This window comes from Desmodus rotundus, chromosome 9 (assembly GCF_022682495.2).
Source record: "Desmodus rotundus isolate HL8 chromosome 9, HLdesRot8A.1, whole genome shotgun sequence".
NCBI lineage: Eukaryota > Metazoa > Chordata > Mammalia > Chiroptera > Phyllostomidae > Desmodus > Desmodus rotundus.
The window spans coordinates 103,399,089-103,415,547 of NC_071395.1; the positions used below are offsets into that span (position 1 = coordinate 103,399,089).

Consider the following 16,459-nt stretch of genomic DNA (forward strand, 5'->3'; position numbering starts at 1 on the left):
ACCGTGTGGTGAGGACCAAACGCTCACTCAGTGCGTGGTAGTGACGAGTGTTGCAAGTGTCAACAAAGCTCTTTTGTTAGCTTTGAGTTGGGCGGCCACCAGGGGACCTGCCCTCCAATGCTGGGTCTGCGTTCACGCCTCACCCCGGCCCATCTCTTCTCCACAGTGTCCAGGGGTAACTTCTGAAATAGTATCAGAGCATGTCATTCTCTTACTCAAAGCCTTCCAAATGCTTCCCACAGCTCCACGAAACCCACCTTTCTTACTATATCAAGACCCCGCCATGACAGGGCTTCCGCCCACCAGTCTGAGCTCAGGGCATGTGCCCTTTCCCCCCATTGCTCTCCTTGGGTTTCATTCATTTTCTAGAGGCCACAGATTACTTCTCACTGAGGGCCCCTCAGCTTGGGACGCCCAGCCACCAGCTTCTACGTAGACACTTATTCTTAAGGTCTCCATTCCAACGTGGCTCCAGGGCCTGGTCACCCTCTCGGAGACGCTCTCCATTACTCACTGCAGTAGTCGCTGTAGGCCTCCTTTCCTGTGGCAGACTCAGGTGACTGTCATCGCCTCCCAGGGCAGAAGGGCTGGTGTTTGGGGTGAAGGTAGAGGAAACCCAATAATACCTCAGGCCTCAGCCAAGCAGGAGAATGCCTAGGAGGGCAGCCTCAAGAACCATGAGAACATGCTGGAACAATGACACAGCCTTCAGAATTCCAGGAAAACCTAAAGAGCCCCATCAGGACATCCGGCCCACTCAGTGGTGGGGCAGGCTCGACTCTGATGTGGTGACCTGGAAGGGTTCCGGCAGCTTGCCGGCTACAGGGTCAGGGCCCAGATCCCCACCCAATCAGAACCAAGGATAAATCTCCTCTCAAGGGTCTTTCGGTTTCAGAGGAGGCCATGGGGTAAGTGGAGCCAGGAGGCCTTGGAGGAGGAGAAAGCAGAAATGCAACGTGATCGGGGCTGGAACTACACCTGCAGACAAAACGTTCCAACCTGTGGGTTTTGACCCCTTGGAAGCTCATCAAGTCAGTTTAGTGGGTTGTGACTCACGTGTTTAGAATTTAAGATCGAAACCAGAGTGCGTTGTAACAGTGTTGTTTCACTAAATATATGGGTGTTTGTGTGCACATGTCGACATTGTTGAGATGAAAAATTTATTTTTTACCATGAGCTACAGTTAAAAAAAAAAAAAAAGGCTTGAAAGCTGCTGCTCCTGAAAGGATGGACAGACACCCCAAAGGGCCCCCCCACCCAAAGGGTGGGGGGCTGAGGCCCAACCCTGGGGACTCCTGGAAGTAATCAGACCCTACTTGGTTTTCGGGGGAAAGCACTGGGTTTTGGGCCAGGCAGAGCTGGCCTCCAATCCTGACTGCATCGTGCTAGTTGTAGGACTCCGAGCCACACACCCACGGTCTTGGGCTTTGTCACTCGCAGGTGTTAAGCAATGGCAGTAACGACCTCACTGACGGTGATGAGTCACCACAAGAGCTGGCACTCACAAGTTAGTGATGTTCCTCTCCAGCATCCTGATGATGTTGGTTTGCAGGGCCCTTGGGGACAGCAGCGGCCCCATGGGGGTTTCTGCCCCTCCGGCCCTGAGTCTTGCCTGCTAAGCTGCAGGGCAATTGGCTACCGAGGACCCCCATCCTCTGCCCCATCCATCCCAGCACCTTCCAAGGTGAAGCTGAGAAATAATGAGACAGCAGCCTATAGGAAAGAGATCCAGGAGAGGAAAAAGAAACAAGTTTTATTTAAGCCCCAAACACTCGGCTAGAAAAACCGAAAAGGAAAGAGAGCATGGAAGTGGGGAGAAGAAAAAGGACATTAAAAAAGAGACAGAGAAAACACAGCAACCCTTTTCCATTTAGAAATTGTCAAAGTACACTGACAGAGGTCACGGAATATCCACAGAAGCCATCACTGTACACCAACACGGGGCCCTACGGGGTGGACCGGGCGGGGTGTGGAGCCAGGGCTCGCCCGGGGGGGCCCTGCCTGGGACCCCTCTCAGAGCCTAAGGCTCCTGGGAAAATAGCATATTGTGGAAGGGGCAGGAGAGAAAGCCCCATGCGAGTTACACAGCACAGTGGGCGGGGGCTGGGAGGACCAGGTACAAGGGTCCCCCCAGACGATTCAGTTTTCTCTTGGTCAAGCACACACTGATGGGCAGAGCAGCGAGGCGCATGCAGCTGGGGAGGCATTGACGTGCTGTGGGCTTTGAGAGGGCCGTGGGGGTGGGGGCTTGGGAGGGCGGCCAGAGCGGGTGGTGCAGGGATGATGGAACACACCCAGAGGCACTTCCACACACCTGGGTCTACACGCATTTGCACACTCATGCGCAGGTCACATGCACCTCTACGTCCACACATATATGGCCCCCCCCACAAGTCTCTCGCAGCTACACATGACCGCATACACACATTCCATGCGTTCTCACACGCAAAGCTCTTCTCCATCAATGTGCAGGAGGGCACGCACTGATGCCCAAACAGGTTATATGCACTGACGTGCGCACACCTCCCTGAGCACGAGTGCGGGAGGTCACACCCATGCACACACATGCTTCTCCCCGCACGTGGGTAAGCAGACTCGTGCCAGTGCACACACATACACAGGCTGCACACAATTCCACACAAATGCCTCTCAACCCGTAATGTGCAGGAACCAAAGTAAAAAAAGTTCTGCAAATCCCACTGGGCTCCATGTGAGCAGGTGGGGTGGGCCCAGGGTTCCCTCCATCTGCCCCCTCGTGGATGGACACTCCCCCCACTTTCCTCTCCCCCCACAAAGGGACATTCAACTCAAGACAGTGACGGTGGGACACACACTCAGGTCACAGGGCTGAGGGCGGGAGCAAGTGACAGGAGCAAGCAGAGAGTAATGGAGTGGAGGGAGGAGGGGGCACCACTCCCCCCTCCCCTCCCAAGTCAGAGGGTCTCTGTACAGCCAAATCAAACCAGACCTTGTCACTGGACCACAGAAGCCAGGCCGATGTGCCCATCCTCCAGCCCCCCTCCCCCGCCAAAACAGCGGCCAGGGAGAGAGTGGTTTTCTTTTTTTTTTTTTTTTTAAATATTTATATATATTTATATTACGTATATTATATATATAATATGTAAATATATTTTTAAAACAATATAAAATGTTAAGACACTTCACTTAAATGTAAAGAGTTGCCTGCAATTAGAAGTAATTGCATCATTTATGAGGTCCTTTTTTTTTTTCTGTTTTCCAGGGTATTTTTTTTCAGGAGGGATTTTTTTTCCTCTTCTTTTGTTCTTTTTCAAAAAGGCTTACTTGCCTTTGTACAAAAATGATTCAAAGCTAGAAAACAAGGATGAACCAACAAAAACAAAACAAAAAAAAGAGAGAAATGAAGAAACACAACCCAATTTTCCCTCCCTCCCCCAACCCTCAACAGCTCCCCCAGGGTCCCCCCAAAGAGAAGACCTTCCCCCGGGGTCTAGGAGGTGCTGCCCCTTCCGTGGCTCCTTCTTTCTGTGCTTACTACGGGAGATTAATCCCAGCCCCCCTCCCCTGTGCTTACCCCACTTTGTGCTCCAAATAGGAACCCTGCTCCCTGGGGATCCCACCACCTTCCTCCTTCCCCACCCACAGAACCTCTCTGCTGGCCCCTCTGCCCTCTGGGGGGCCAGGGCTGAGAACCAAAATCGGTTTCTCCCCCCCATCTCAGGACCTGGCCACTAGCCGCGCTGTGCACAGCTCCCACAAGGCGGGTGTCCCAGGTGGGGGGCGTTGGCTGACCAGTCAGGCCTCAGGGACCCTCAAGGATCTCCCCAGAGATCACCAGCTCCCCATTAAAAACTGTGTCTTACCCCTTCCCTGAAAACCCTCATATCTCAAAAGAGGATGGTTGAAGGTCAAGTCACCCTGCCCCTGGGGTCAGAGCCGTCCTCACTGCCCCCCATCAACCTCCTCTGTATGCCCCCATTTCCCTTACAACTAGACCGTTCCCGCCCTCCAGGCCTCAAAATTTAATTACCCAGGCCCTTCATTCTCACCCGCCCCACCCCCATTAAATAAGTTAATGTCATTTAAAGTGCTAAATTAGGAAATGAAAAGTATCAAATACCCCTCCTCTAGGCTACCCTCTCCCAAGGCAGTGTCCCCAGGGTCAGGCTGTCCACAGCCAGTGGTCCAAAAGGGCCCCTTCCCCACCTCGGCGCAGGCCGGTGGCCCCTCATCACAGGAAGGGGGTCCCAAGGAAGCCGTCTCCCCTCCAAGACACAGACTCAATGGGCTCACAGACCCCCGAGGCCCTTCAACCTCTAAGGCCCCTTTCCAGCCCACAAATCTTAACTCCAGGCCCACCAGGGCATGGGTGGGAGGCAGCAAAGCAGCAGCCGCCTCTGGCGTGAGGTCCCGAGCTTGCAGCACAGGCGGGGCGCCTCCGGGGCCAGAGTCTGCCTGTGTCCTGTTTTCCAGTCCGACAGTGGGGTGGGCCCAATGTCCAGGTTTTCCTCCAGGAAGGTCTCCGAGGAAGGGGCAGGGGCATCTCGCTGCTCCAAGTCTCCGTGGCTCAGAGTTCATTTGGAGTGCTCTTGGGAAGTTGGGGGGAGGGGAGGTGGGAAAGGAGGGGGAGGGTACAGGGACTTCAGCATGGACTTGGACAGAAGAGTGGAGAAAGAGAAAAGGGAGGGAAGATGATAAGAAGTGGGCCATTTTGGAACAGGAAATCAAAGAAAGGTGGTGTGTTTTGGTTCTCAGTTTCACTGTTTTGCTTTTTTTTAAAAAAAGAGAAAGATGATTAAAAGTGAATCGTTAAAAAAAAAAAAAAACACCAACAGGGAATGAGTAGAGAGAGGTGAGAAGGGCCACACCTTGGCAACCCTTTGGAAGGTCTGGGGAATGGGGTGGGGATGGGGTGGAGGTGAAGGGAAGCGTTGGGAGATACATGGCAGGAGTCAGGGAGGGGTCCGGCTGGGATGCAGGTGTGAGGGGGCTTCTAGAAGGAGATGGAAGAATTCCTCGCCCCAAACGAAGTCAATACAGGGATAGAGGTTCTGGAGGCCGAGGGCTTTTCTGAGACTGGGCTTGAGGTCTCACTCGACCCACTCGTCTCTCTAGATGGTTTAGTGGCCTGGAAGAAAACAGCGGTCTGGGGTCAGAGAGAGGAAGGAAGGGCCTGCATGCTGGCCCCCAGCTGCAGCTTTAAAAAATGAAAAACCTGCACATATCCAAGAGAAGATTAACTGCAACAGGAAGAAACCAGAGGGGCATCTGAAGAGAGTGGCCCCCTTGAGACAGGGGAGGGGACCACAGCAGGGGCAGAGAGTTGGACCAAAGGGCCTGGGAACCAGGGTGGGAATGTGGGTCCGAGGTTACTGACAGGAAAGAGAGAAGGTGGGAGAGAGGCCAGAGAAGCACAAGGGAGACGCGCCAGGGCCAGCAGACAGGGAGATGGGGCATGGGGGAGAGGACAGGAGAGGAAGGAAGAAACGAAACATTAGCCGCCACAGAAGCCCATGCCTTCTGAGCAGGGAGGGAGTAGGTAGACCCTTAGTCCCCAGTGGCCAGCAGCCCTGGCAGGGTCCCTTCCCACCTCACTCAGCAGGAGGCCGACTCTAAGCAGAAGGTCTTGCTGCTGAGGAGTGAGCTTGTCTTCCCTGGGGAGCCCCTCTCTGCAGAACCTCCCCACCCCCACCCTGGAGGAAGAGGCACTGCATCGAGCCTCCCTCCCAGCTGTGTCCTGTGTCACCGTTTCTTCAGCTTCCAGCTGGGCCTCATGAGTAAGGGAGCTCACTCCCAGGTGACAAGCCTCGCGTGCACCAGGCAGCTCTGAGAGCCAGAAACAGTCCAGTCCCTTCCCGCCTCCAGTGACTCCCTCCCTGCAGGCCTGTATCGTTCCAGAGCCATCTGCCTCACCCCGAGGGATTGACAGGTCACGGATGCAGATTCCCGGGCCTGCTCCAGAATCCGCCTCTGGTGTGGGCTCAGGAGCCTGACTGTCAGGCAGGCATCCCGGTGGTCCTGCTGCGCGCTCAACGTTGAGACCCGCTGGGTTAGGGCTGCACAGACAGCTTTTCTCCCTGTCCCTCCTGGCCTTACTTAGCTACTAGTGCGATAACTGAACCATATTGATTTAAAAAAAAAAAAAAAGACAGAAAGGGCCCTGGCCAGGTGGCTCAGTTGGTTGGAGCACCATCCCATACACCAAAAAGTTGTGTGTTTGATTCCCCGTCAGGGTGCACAGGGGAGGCAACCGATCGATGTTTCTCTCTCACAGCAATGTCTGCCTCTCTGTATGTCTCTCTCTAAAAGTCGGTGAACATACTATTAGGTGAGGATTAAAAAATGAAACAAAACAAAACAAAACCCTGGCTGGTGTGGTGTAGCTCAGTGGATTGAGCGCCGACCTGCAAAGCAAAGGGTGGCTGGTTCGATTCCCCGGGGCACATGCCTGGGTTGTGGGGCCAGGTCCCCAGTAGGGGGCGCATGAGAGGCAACCACACATTGATGTTTCTCTCCCTCTCTTCCTCTCTCACTTTCTCCTCTCTCTAAAAGTAAATAAATAAAAACCTTAAAAAAAAAAAAAAAGACAGAAAGGAAGAGGACTGGAAAGAGAATACTGTGGCCCATCGCCAGAGGCCTCCTGCAGTTAGGTCTGGGCCGCGTCAGCTGGGTTCCCACGACCTACACGATCCGCCAGCTGCTGGGTCTGCTCCATCAGATGCTTTGCAGGGGCAAAGCCAGACCGTGGCCCCAGCAGCCTGACCGCTGACCGTGAGCCTGCCCTTGCTGCTGGTGAGCATTCCTTCTTCCCCACGTGCACAGAGACTGGCCTGGGGTTTGCTCACCACGCTGCAGCCTGGGTACAGTGCCCCCGTTAGGAAAATCAAGGCAAGTTCCCCGTGGGTCTTCTACCCCTCTCCTCTCCACTGCAGCCACGCGCTCCTTACTCAAAAGGGCTCCAGGGCTGTGTGCCAGGCATGGTCCCGCTCATCGGTCCCAGAACCTAGGCCCTGAGAAAACGCATTTAAAGGCAACCAAAAGCTCTCTTACTCCCTGTTGCTTACGGTAAGCTCCTGTCCTGCCCCTCCCCACCCACCCTTTCCTGTTTAAGGTTCTTTCTCCCAAAGCCAGGTGGGAGAGGCTCGGTCCTCCCCGTGTCCCCTCACATCTCACATCCCAGCTGTTTGATTCCCTCCCGGCTGTCCTCTTTGTTCTCAGCCCATCTCTAGTTAAAAGTTTTTTCTGTCCCTTCCCGTGAGCACTTGATAAAAGCCTCCGTCTATTTCGAGCTTTGGTCTTTAAAACACCTGCCCCCCCCCCCACTTGGGCCTCCACCTGACTCCTGCATTCGCTCAGGTGAGGAGCCCTCACCCAGGCGATGCCCCCCTCCTGCCACGGCCAGTGCAAGGCCTGCAAACATCAGCGCTGGGCAGAGTCCCCATAGATGCCCCTCCCCCCAGTGCCTTCTTCTTCACGGGGACCTCTTACGGTTGCTCCGTGAGCATCTGTTTGGTAAAATTCTCTCAGGCCATCTTCCCTCCCAGGAGCCTGCCTGGCCGCAGCAATGGCCAAAATACACTTTCCTGAAGCTGGGGGAGCCCCGTATCCGCCTGTGCCTGTGACCCTGCCCTGTGTTGCTCAGAACTCTCGGGTGACACAGCTGCTGGCTCTGAAGGTTCCTGCCACTGGCATTTCACCAGCCAGTCCTCTCCTGTTGCTCCTAACCCTGTCCGGAGAAGCAGAGCTCCGTCACCGCTGGGGCGGGGCAGAATCCTCGCAAACGTTCAGCTTTCAGCCCTGGGAGCCTGGAACCGTTAGCTGGGGCCCAGAGGACTGAGCCCAGCATCCTTCCTCTTCCTGTGGGTCAGAGGTTAACACTCCCTCTACGCCCTCAGCATGCTGACCTGTCCCTCCTTCTACGACACACAGATTTCCATGCAGGTGTAACCGTCCAGATGCAGCAGACCCTGCCGGTGCCTCCCCCAGGGCCGTTCCCAGGGCCACCTGCCCCTGGCCCATGAGCCCTTCTTCCTTGCCATCTGCCTGAACCGGGCACTGGACTGTCAGGAGAGACAGGGCTTCTCCCAGCCCTCGGTGGGTGGGTCCTGATAAGTCTATGGCTGAAGTCCCAGCTCTGCCACTTCCTCACCGAGTGACCCGAAGCAGGGTCCCTCTGGAGCCTTCCTGTCCTCACCAGCAAGGCAGGGAAAACAGTCCCTACAGCATCGGCGTCACATGAGACGATGCAGCACAGAGTATGAGGCCAGTGCCTGTGCCCAGGACGCGATGAACGGGAGCGGTTATTACTCATTGTTGCATCGCTGTGACCCATCAGGTCTGCTTTGTCTGTTTCCATCTGGTTCGGGCCTGACCCGTGGCAAATCCCTTCATCTATTCATTCACCTGCCCAATAACTGTTTACTGAGTGCCCAAGGGGGCCAGGCACTGCTGTAGGTGCTGGGGGATTAGCACCGACAAATCAGGTTAAGCACACATATTTTAAAATGCAAAGTTGTTATGAGGATTAAGTAAAACATGTAAACTTGGTACATGGAATGCGTACTGATTATTTTCTATCTGCCTCTCCAACCTGCCCCCTCATCCAAGTCCTGCCCTGCTCTGTGCCTCGGCCAGCTGACCCCCCACCCCACCCCCATGCCTTTGCTGACTAGCTTCTGGTTGGGTTTGGCCAATGAATGGGATTATGGCAGAGTGGACAGAGGGCGGGGTGAAGTTTCTTCCCTACCACCTCCCTCCTTGGTGTCAAGTTGCTGGCAGTAGCCCCGCCCTCCGTAACCATAGCTACCACTGCCCAGATCTCACTGGGCTCCCTAAACTCTGTGCCTCCCTGCCCCCCTCTCCCCAGGGAAGCCCAGTTTCCTGCTTTCACTAGTCCCTGGGCGCCTCAGCATCCCTGTGGTTTCCCCTGACTCTCTGGGTGGGCCCTTCATCACGGTCCCTCCATTTGAGCCACCCGAGGAGACCCAGGAGGGGCTCACCGACAGATCTCCCGGCGGCCACGCCACCCTCGGGTCCCAATCAGGCCTGTAGTACCAGGCACCGTTGCACCATCTCGGAACTCCCGTCCTTGGCCCCCAGTTTCTGTGTCTCTGGTCCTGGCACTTCTATTTCCCTCCCCCATCACTGTCAAGGACAGCTTGGAGCCCCAAGTGTTAGAACTACGTGACCTCTGCCCAGCCTCAGACAAACGTACAGTGTGACCAAGGACAGTGGTGACTCCTTCCCTTTGGAGGGTACTTGGTGGCTTTCAAAGTTCTCTCCCACACCCAGCGTTCTGTGACCTCAGAACCTGCTGTCGGGTTTTTGTCCCCGTGATACAGATGAGGAAGGAGTGTGCAGAGGGCAGAGGACTTGGACCAAGGTCACAAACTGACTGAGCATGGGGCAGTGTCCTGGCCCAGAGGACAGAAGGCCAGGTGACCCAGGGTGGCCGAGAGAGTTGAGGGGGTGGGGGCGGAGGGAGCCCGGCTGCCATGAAGTGTCCCGGGGAAGCGGGGGAGGACTTTCTATCTCCTTACCCGACAGGGCCCGTGGGCACAGCTTCCAAGCTGGGGGAGCGCTGTCACCACACCTGCATTTTACAAACACCCCTCCCACCCCACAGGGCTGGGAAATAGCCTGAAGGAGACAGAAGCCACAGGGAGAGCCTGCATTTAGGTAGCGGGCATGAGAATCCTTTCCCTGCCTCTATAAAAAATTTCCACACGGAATATGTATTGTTTATTACAAAGAAGATGCTTTTTTAAAGACAGGCCCTAGGAAAGTGAACGTGAAAGCCATAGCGAGACCCGCAGCGGAAGGGTAAGGAGAGAACCATGATGTCTACGCAGCAGATGAGGGGAGGGAGGAGGGGCCCCTGGAGATGCCCAAGCGTGGGTGGACACCTGCAAGTAGGTGACATTTCCTGAGGGGAAAGCAACTGGCAGGCCTGAGCTCAGAACAGAGACCTGGGCAGGGACAGATGGCCCCTGGTGCCCAAGGAGAGGTGCATGTGGTGTGAGGAGAAAGGAGGCCGAAGAGGAAGCTGGCATGAGGTGAAGAGGCAGACCGAGGACAACCGCCCAGACAGGGGGCTGGTCAGGAGGGAGGGGTGAGCACTGACAAAGGAGGAGTGGATATCAAGGATCAAGGAATGGTGGGTCGACCCAGCCCCGTGTGTGTGCTGCGGGGGGTTGGGGAGGGGAGTATGCTGCTCCTGCCGCAGAGAGGTGGGAGATACAGCTGGAGGCCACTGGAGACCTAGCAGAGCCCAGTGGGGAGGCTGCAGGGGAGGCAGAACGGGCTGAGGAGTGAATGGAGGAGAGGGCGTGGCGGCGACGGAGGTGACTGGTGGGCAGGAGAGAGGGAGATGTGCCCAGAGCCCTGTGCTGGGGAAGCCGAGAGTCAGGGCCAGAGATGGTGGATCGCAATGACATCGGGGGAGGGTCTGATGAAGGGGATGCAGCAGATGCGTTTGGGGGCGGGGGGTCAGTCTGGATTTGAATCCCGCCCCCAGGACCTGCCAGCTGTGTGATCTCACATAAAGCCTCAGTTTCCCCGTCTACCAAATGGGGATGATAAAGACCTCCCTCGGAGTGGCGGGTGTGGAATGAGATAACGTGTCTGGCACAAGTGAACACACCATGAACATCAGCTGCTGTTCTGGACACAAAGGAAGGACCAGCCTGGACAGGACGAGTGGAGCTCATCCAGGGTGGTGGCAGGAGAAAGAGCTAGGGAAGAAATCTGCAGGAGTATTGGGAGACCCACGAGGAAGACAGTGGGCCAGTGGGAAGCTGGTGAGGAGAGGCTGGTCAGGGGTTGGACGGAGTGGATGGCCCACCTCCGCTTGATTCTCCAGGGGACCAGGAGGGGGCAGGATCTGCGTGCCCAGGGCTGTCCCCGGCCATGGGAAGCCTTTGGGATCCCTGCGCCCCAGTCCTGGCCCTGATCCACTTTGCTCCACGCCCTGGGAAGTCCCTTTCCTTCCCTGAGCTGTCCCCTCGGCTGCAAAGGAGGCGGCTGGACTCACTCATTTCTAACCTCCCGCCTCTGAGTCTGGAACCTTCTTCATGGTACAGCACCTGGACATTTCACAGCCCTGACCCCCACCCCAGCGCCCAGAATGGGGGCCGGACATACAGGAGCTGCTGAGGAATATTCGCCGAACCAAACAAGTGCACTAAAGGTCACACAGCATCTAGGCCCAGGGGCCACCCTGCACCTCTGACCCAGCCACACGCGGACCGCAGGGCAGAAACATCCACGGTGAGGCGGTCAACTTCGTCCCCCGAGCCTGCTACTTAAATCTGAAAGGGGGTGAAGCGCTCCTGCTGCTCCTTCCCCATCTGGGGGTCAAAGTCTCTCTCTTCTCACCCGCCCCCATGGAATGTCAGCGGGAACACACAGAAACCCAACACGAGCCTGAAAAGCAGCTGCAAGTTGGTTTCCCCCTCAGCTGCAAGACAGCCTAGGAGCTAAGAGAGGAGCTGAAAGGACAGCGGAGCCCCAAAGAGCAGGCGGGACTGAGAGTGGAGAGAAGGAAGCAGTGGAGAGGACAGGAGTGGCAAAAGATGAAGAGGCATATAAATCCCCCTCCCACCCCCAGGGCAGGCCAGGCCTTGGAAGGGACCCAGTTATTGGGGCTGGTGGGAACGGAGTCTACTCATTCCCTCTCCTGCAGGAGCAGCTGGGGAGGGGCCTTGTGACGGGGAGGGACCTGGTTGAGGGAGCACCGGGCTTAGGGAGAGGAGGTGGGAGACTGCTCAAGGGGCTGGTGCGGCAGCCCCGGCAGGGAGGGTCTCCCTGAACAGCGGGCACAATGGCACTAGTGCAGGGTTGGGGGCGAGGGCTGGATGCGGCCAAGGTCCCGTTCCCCTGGGGCCCACCTTACCTGCTGCTGGGCCTGGATCCTCATGTACTCGGCCCTCTGCTTGCCGTGCTTGCCTTTGTCAGGGCTGCCTGGCTGGCCCTGGGCTGCCTTCAGCCTAGAGGCCCCTGGAGTCACCACCTTCATGGGTGGCACACTGCCACCGCCACTCTGCAGGAAGAGGAACAGGGTTGCAGTTGGAGGGAAATCACACAGGAGCCCTAGGCACTGGGTGGTGGGTGGGGGGCTGTCTCTGGGCTGGGACCTCTTCAGTGGGCCCTGGAGGCCTGCTCCTGGCTCCACGCCCCAGGCCAGGACTCAGGCCCACTCTCTGAGGCCAGGTTTAAGGTCTCCCTGAAGGAGAGGTAACAGGGACCCAGCTAGGTCCCTAACCACTGTGCTCCCAAGTGAGAACTCTTGGGTGAGTTCCTTAAATAGCCCGGAGGCAACTGGTGACCCCCAGGGGGAGCCACTTCTGAAGTAAAGGTCCCTAGTACCACCCCCACTCCCAGCAAGGGGCCGCATCCTGAGCCCAGGAGAGCATGCGTGAGATTGGAGGGAGGCTCTTTACAATGGCAGACGGAGCAGGATCGGCAGCCCCAGGCCCGATGGGAGGATGTGGGTAAAGTCTCCCTGGAGATGGACAGGTCTGGCCCCCTTGAACCACCCCAGGCACCAGCCTGCCCAGAAGGGCTCTGGGGATCCAGAGGTGCAGACAGAAAACACAGAGACAGAAAGAGTCAGACAGGAGAGGGGAGGAGAGGGGAGCATTGGGGTGGGAAAGGGGGAGAGAATTTTATTCGTCAGTTTACAGATACAGAGCAGGGGAGAAGTCCTGGTCCCTGCCAGGGCTGGGCAGGCTGATCCCTAGGGAGGCCAGCTTCCCAGCCTCCTAGGGCTCTGCCTGTGAAGCCCACTGGGTGCCAGGCTCCCAGGAGGGTGAGAGAAGGCCGGCGGGAAGAGGGGGTGTCGGTGCCTCTGCAGCCCCCAACTCCCTCCTGCTCTGAAGATGGAGAGACTGGAGCATGAAGGCAGGAGGGGAGGACAGGAGAGGAGGCAGCCACCTTGGGACTGGGGGGCGGGGGTGGGGGGCTGCCAGGGGGCCCCTCGGAGGGGGCCATGTCCATCTGGCTCAGGGTGGCTTCCAGCTCTCGAAGCGACTCTTCTAGGCTGTCCATCCGCTGGGTGGTGGCACCTGTCACTGCGCAGCCCGGGCCAACAGCAGGCTGGCCCTTATAGTTCCCACTGCAAGGCTGGGCATCGTGTCCAGAGTCCTTGGGGGTCTCCTCTGGGTGGGTCTTAGCAGTGGAAGGCTCCTGAGTCGTGTGTGGGGCTGGTCCCCGAGAACAGGCGACCCTGACCCTTCCCTCTTCTGGGCTGTAGCCCCTTGTCCCCAGACTCTTCAGAGGCGTCCCTTCCTTTTCAGGCATCAAACTGCTCCTGGGCCTGGAAGCCTCAGCCACTACCCCTGGCGGGGCCTGTGGGCCATCCCAGTCCCTCCCACTGCCAACCAGGGTCCGAGGTCTCGGGGTGGGGGTCATTCTGGGACTGGGTTCTTCGAGCCCGGCCTCTGGTGGGGACGGAGAGTTGGGGGCACACTCCGTCAAGATGATCTGGGGGACGCAGAAGGCCCTGGGGCCCGGGGCATCCTGCGGGGAGAAGAAAGATGAGGGAGAGCATGACCCCTGCAAACCAAACCACCTGAGCTGGGGTGGGGATTAGACAGTGGGTGAGCCCAGCCCCTTCCTTCCACAGACAGGGACACTGAGGCAGGGAAGGGGCCTGAGTTAACCCAGCAATAGAGGCAAAGCTGGAACTAGAGCTCATGCTTCTTTCCGCCACACCCTCCAGCCTCCCGCTTTCTGGCAGAGACACCGGTTTATCTGGAAGTGCAGATACACGCCGACTGCTCGCTGCCCATGCCGCACTCTGGGAGCAGGCCTCGCAGGCACTCCCATGGGCTTGCCCGCCTGTGCCATGGGGTACGAGGGGTGGGCGGAGAATTGAGTGAGCTCTTGTGGGCACGTGCTCAGAACAGTGCCTGGCGCATTGGAAGTGCCTGAGGAGTACCAGCTATTTGTTGAATTGAACTGAATAATGGAGGCCAGCAGCCCTGTGCGGTGGAGACCAGATGATGGTCTCTGGTCTCTGAGGGTTGGGCTCTCATCCTCATCACTCCTGGTCCCTCCAGGGACTCCTGGTCCCTCCACCCCCAACTTTCAGAACTTCCTCCAAGGGTTTCACAGCCTCAAGGGGAGGGGCTCGGCCAAAGCCCTCTGCTGCACACAGGCTCGGGCAGAGCTAGGGCTCCTGCTTCTGTGTGAACATCCCTCGCTGTGGCTTTGGTGGGGGCACAAAGAGATCCCCCCAAACTGCGTGAACCCTGGTCTAATTCCGAGCACTAGTTTTGCGCCACGCTCTGTCAGGTACATCTTCACCTTTAACCCTTACTGTAACCCATGGAACGGCTGCTACTCTCATCTCCACTTTATCAGTGAGGAGATCAAAGGTGAGGAAGGTCATGTGATTCATTCAAGGTCATTTACCTACAGCTAAGTTAGTGGCAGAGGCAGGATTTGAACCCAGGTAGTCTGACTTCAAGTCCAGTGCTCTTTCCACTAAAAGGAGCCATAGGGCGATTCGTGGGGGGCAGCAGTCCCCCAGCCTCCCTCCCAAGGCAACCCACCAGCCCTGCCACCTACTTACCTGAAGGTGACGGTGCAGACTGGGAAGGCAGAGGAGTGACCCATGCCTGCCCGACTCCACTGCCCGAAGACGCCTCAGGACGCAGAGGGTAGGCCAGGCCCGGAAGGCCAGCGGAGGGGCTTTGCCCACTGGGCCCCTTCAGGATCGGCACCCAGAGCCAGAAAGGGACAGGGGCTGGGTGCCAAAGGCACAGCCCGCTGGGGGCAGCCCTTCCATACTGCTCGTCCCCAGACGGCTCCTAGGACCTCTCTGTGCCCCGTCTCTGCCCAGCAGACAGCACTGTCTACCCATCTGGTGCCTGTCTGCTCCCCCTGGCCAGGAAGACAAAGCAACACCAGGCCTCAAGCCAGAACAGAAATCACGTGGTGGCCAGCACAGAGCCCACTGTGGGCCAAGAGGAAGCGGAAGGGTCAGGTGAGCCTGTGTGTGCATTGGCGCTACCCTCAGAGAGCAGGGGCCTCCTGTCCTGATGGGACTGAGCAGCAGGAAAGGTTCCCAGACCACACACCCCACAACCCCCCCACCTCACCCAAGGTCATCTTCCCCAAGCACAGCCCTCTGGGGGTGCGGACAGCAGCTCCACCCCAAGTTCCCAAGAAAGAGTGAAGAGGAAGTAAGTGCAGCAGGACAGCAGCAAGGACTGAAGTTAGAGAGAAGGAAGAACTTTCAATGCCAAAAGATACGGAACCAGCAGCCAAGGAAGGGTATGAGTTTCTTCCATTCCAAGCTCCCTGACCAAGGGGGCACGAAGGGGCCGTGGGTCAGAGGGAGGCTGTAGATGAACTCCCCCCCATGAGTCCTGGCCCGCAGTGCAAGGCGCAGATTCTAGTGGGAGAAACGGAGCCCCTGCCTGGCACAGGCAGCAGAGTAGGGAGGACCAGAGGTGGCAGAGCAGGGGGAATGGCAGGGACTAGGCAAGGGCCCAGGGCAAAGATTCTGAGTTGGACCTGAAGTCCTCTAGTGAGCCGGGTCCAGACCCCATCATGGACCCAGGCAAAACCCAGACTGCAGGCCAGGCCTAGACTCGGGTTGCAAATTGGAACAAAATGCCCAGGCCACCATGAGCCGACTCGGAATCAAGCCTGTAAGAAAAAGCAGACCCAAGGGATCATTGGATACCAGCCTGCTGACGTCTCAGGAACAGAAGGCAGGGTTACGTGCCTGTCCTTGAGCGGGGGAGGGGGTGATTCCACATGGGTGAGGCTGTGGCAGTGGCGGGGACCCAGGGATGTGACTGGCATTTTAGCAAGTTAGCGTGACAGGTGAAGACAGGAAGCTGTGGAGGCACAGGCAGAAAGAGAGCTGTGAGAGGTGGGGGCAGCCGGTTACCTTCCATGTGGGACCTGGGGCTGAGCCCCCAGGGGGCCCGGGGTCCTGGGGGGACAGCGAGGTAGGGATCGGCTGGCGGCGGGGCGTAGGGGGGAGGGAAGGCACTGAGCTTCTCTCAAACACCTGGGGAGCAGAAGGTGGGGGAAGGTTTGGAGGAGGGGTACAGGGAGGACAATAGGGGTGCTGGCCTACGGCTCAGGCACCCACAGGCAAGGGTGGCCTGGGCTGGCACTGGGATCCCAGCCTCACTTTGGTCCCTCGCAATGACCACTGGTCCCCCTGCCCTCTGCTCTGTCTCTCCTCCAGAAGCCCTGGAAGCCCAGTGTCTGCAGCCACTCGGGGGGCAGGGGCGGGCTGAGAGCACTGGAGTACGAGGGGCTTAGGGACGAGGGGGCCAAATGCTCAAAGAACTCTCAAGGATGGTGGTCTCAGCATGATGGTGTCTCAGGGCAGTTGGGGGTGGGACTCAAAGACTACAATCAAAAAACCTCAAACCCGCAAGGAGAGACTTCAGGACCCCTCCCCCATTTCACAGTGGAGGAAAAATGGAGGCAAGAAGGGTGGGGTTTGAACAGG

General features: G+C 57.6%; 1 protein-coding gene across 13 annotated transcripts in view; it reads right to left on the reverse strand.

Moving 5' to 3' along the window:
- Positions 1-1,487: 1,487 nt before the first annotated feature.
- Positions 1,488-16,459, reverse strand: part of SRCIN1 (SRC kinase signaling inhibitor 1) — a 69,079-nt gene continuing 54,107 nt past the window's right edge. For 6 of the 13 annotated variants that reach the window (XM_053911291.1, XM_053911293.1, XM_053911292.1 and 3 more), the window contains 4 exons: positions 15,884-16,006; positions 12,913-13,497; positions 11,873-12,019; positions 1,488-5,107 (listed from right to left, as the gene is read on the reverse strand). In XM_053911291.1, coding sequence (XP_053767266.1) covers positions 4,973-5,107; positions 11,873-12,019; positions 12,913-13,497; positions 15,884-16,006 — 990 coding nt within the window. In that variant the 3' untranslated portion in view covers positions 1,488-4,972. Of the gene's footprint in view, positions 5,108-11,872; positions 12,020-12,912; positions 13,498-14,554; positions 15,831-15,883; positions 16,007-16,459 lie in introns of those variants that run through there. The other 7 variants (XM_053911294.2, XM_071219374.1, XM_053911297.2 and 4 more) reach the window with 5 other exon arrangements.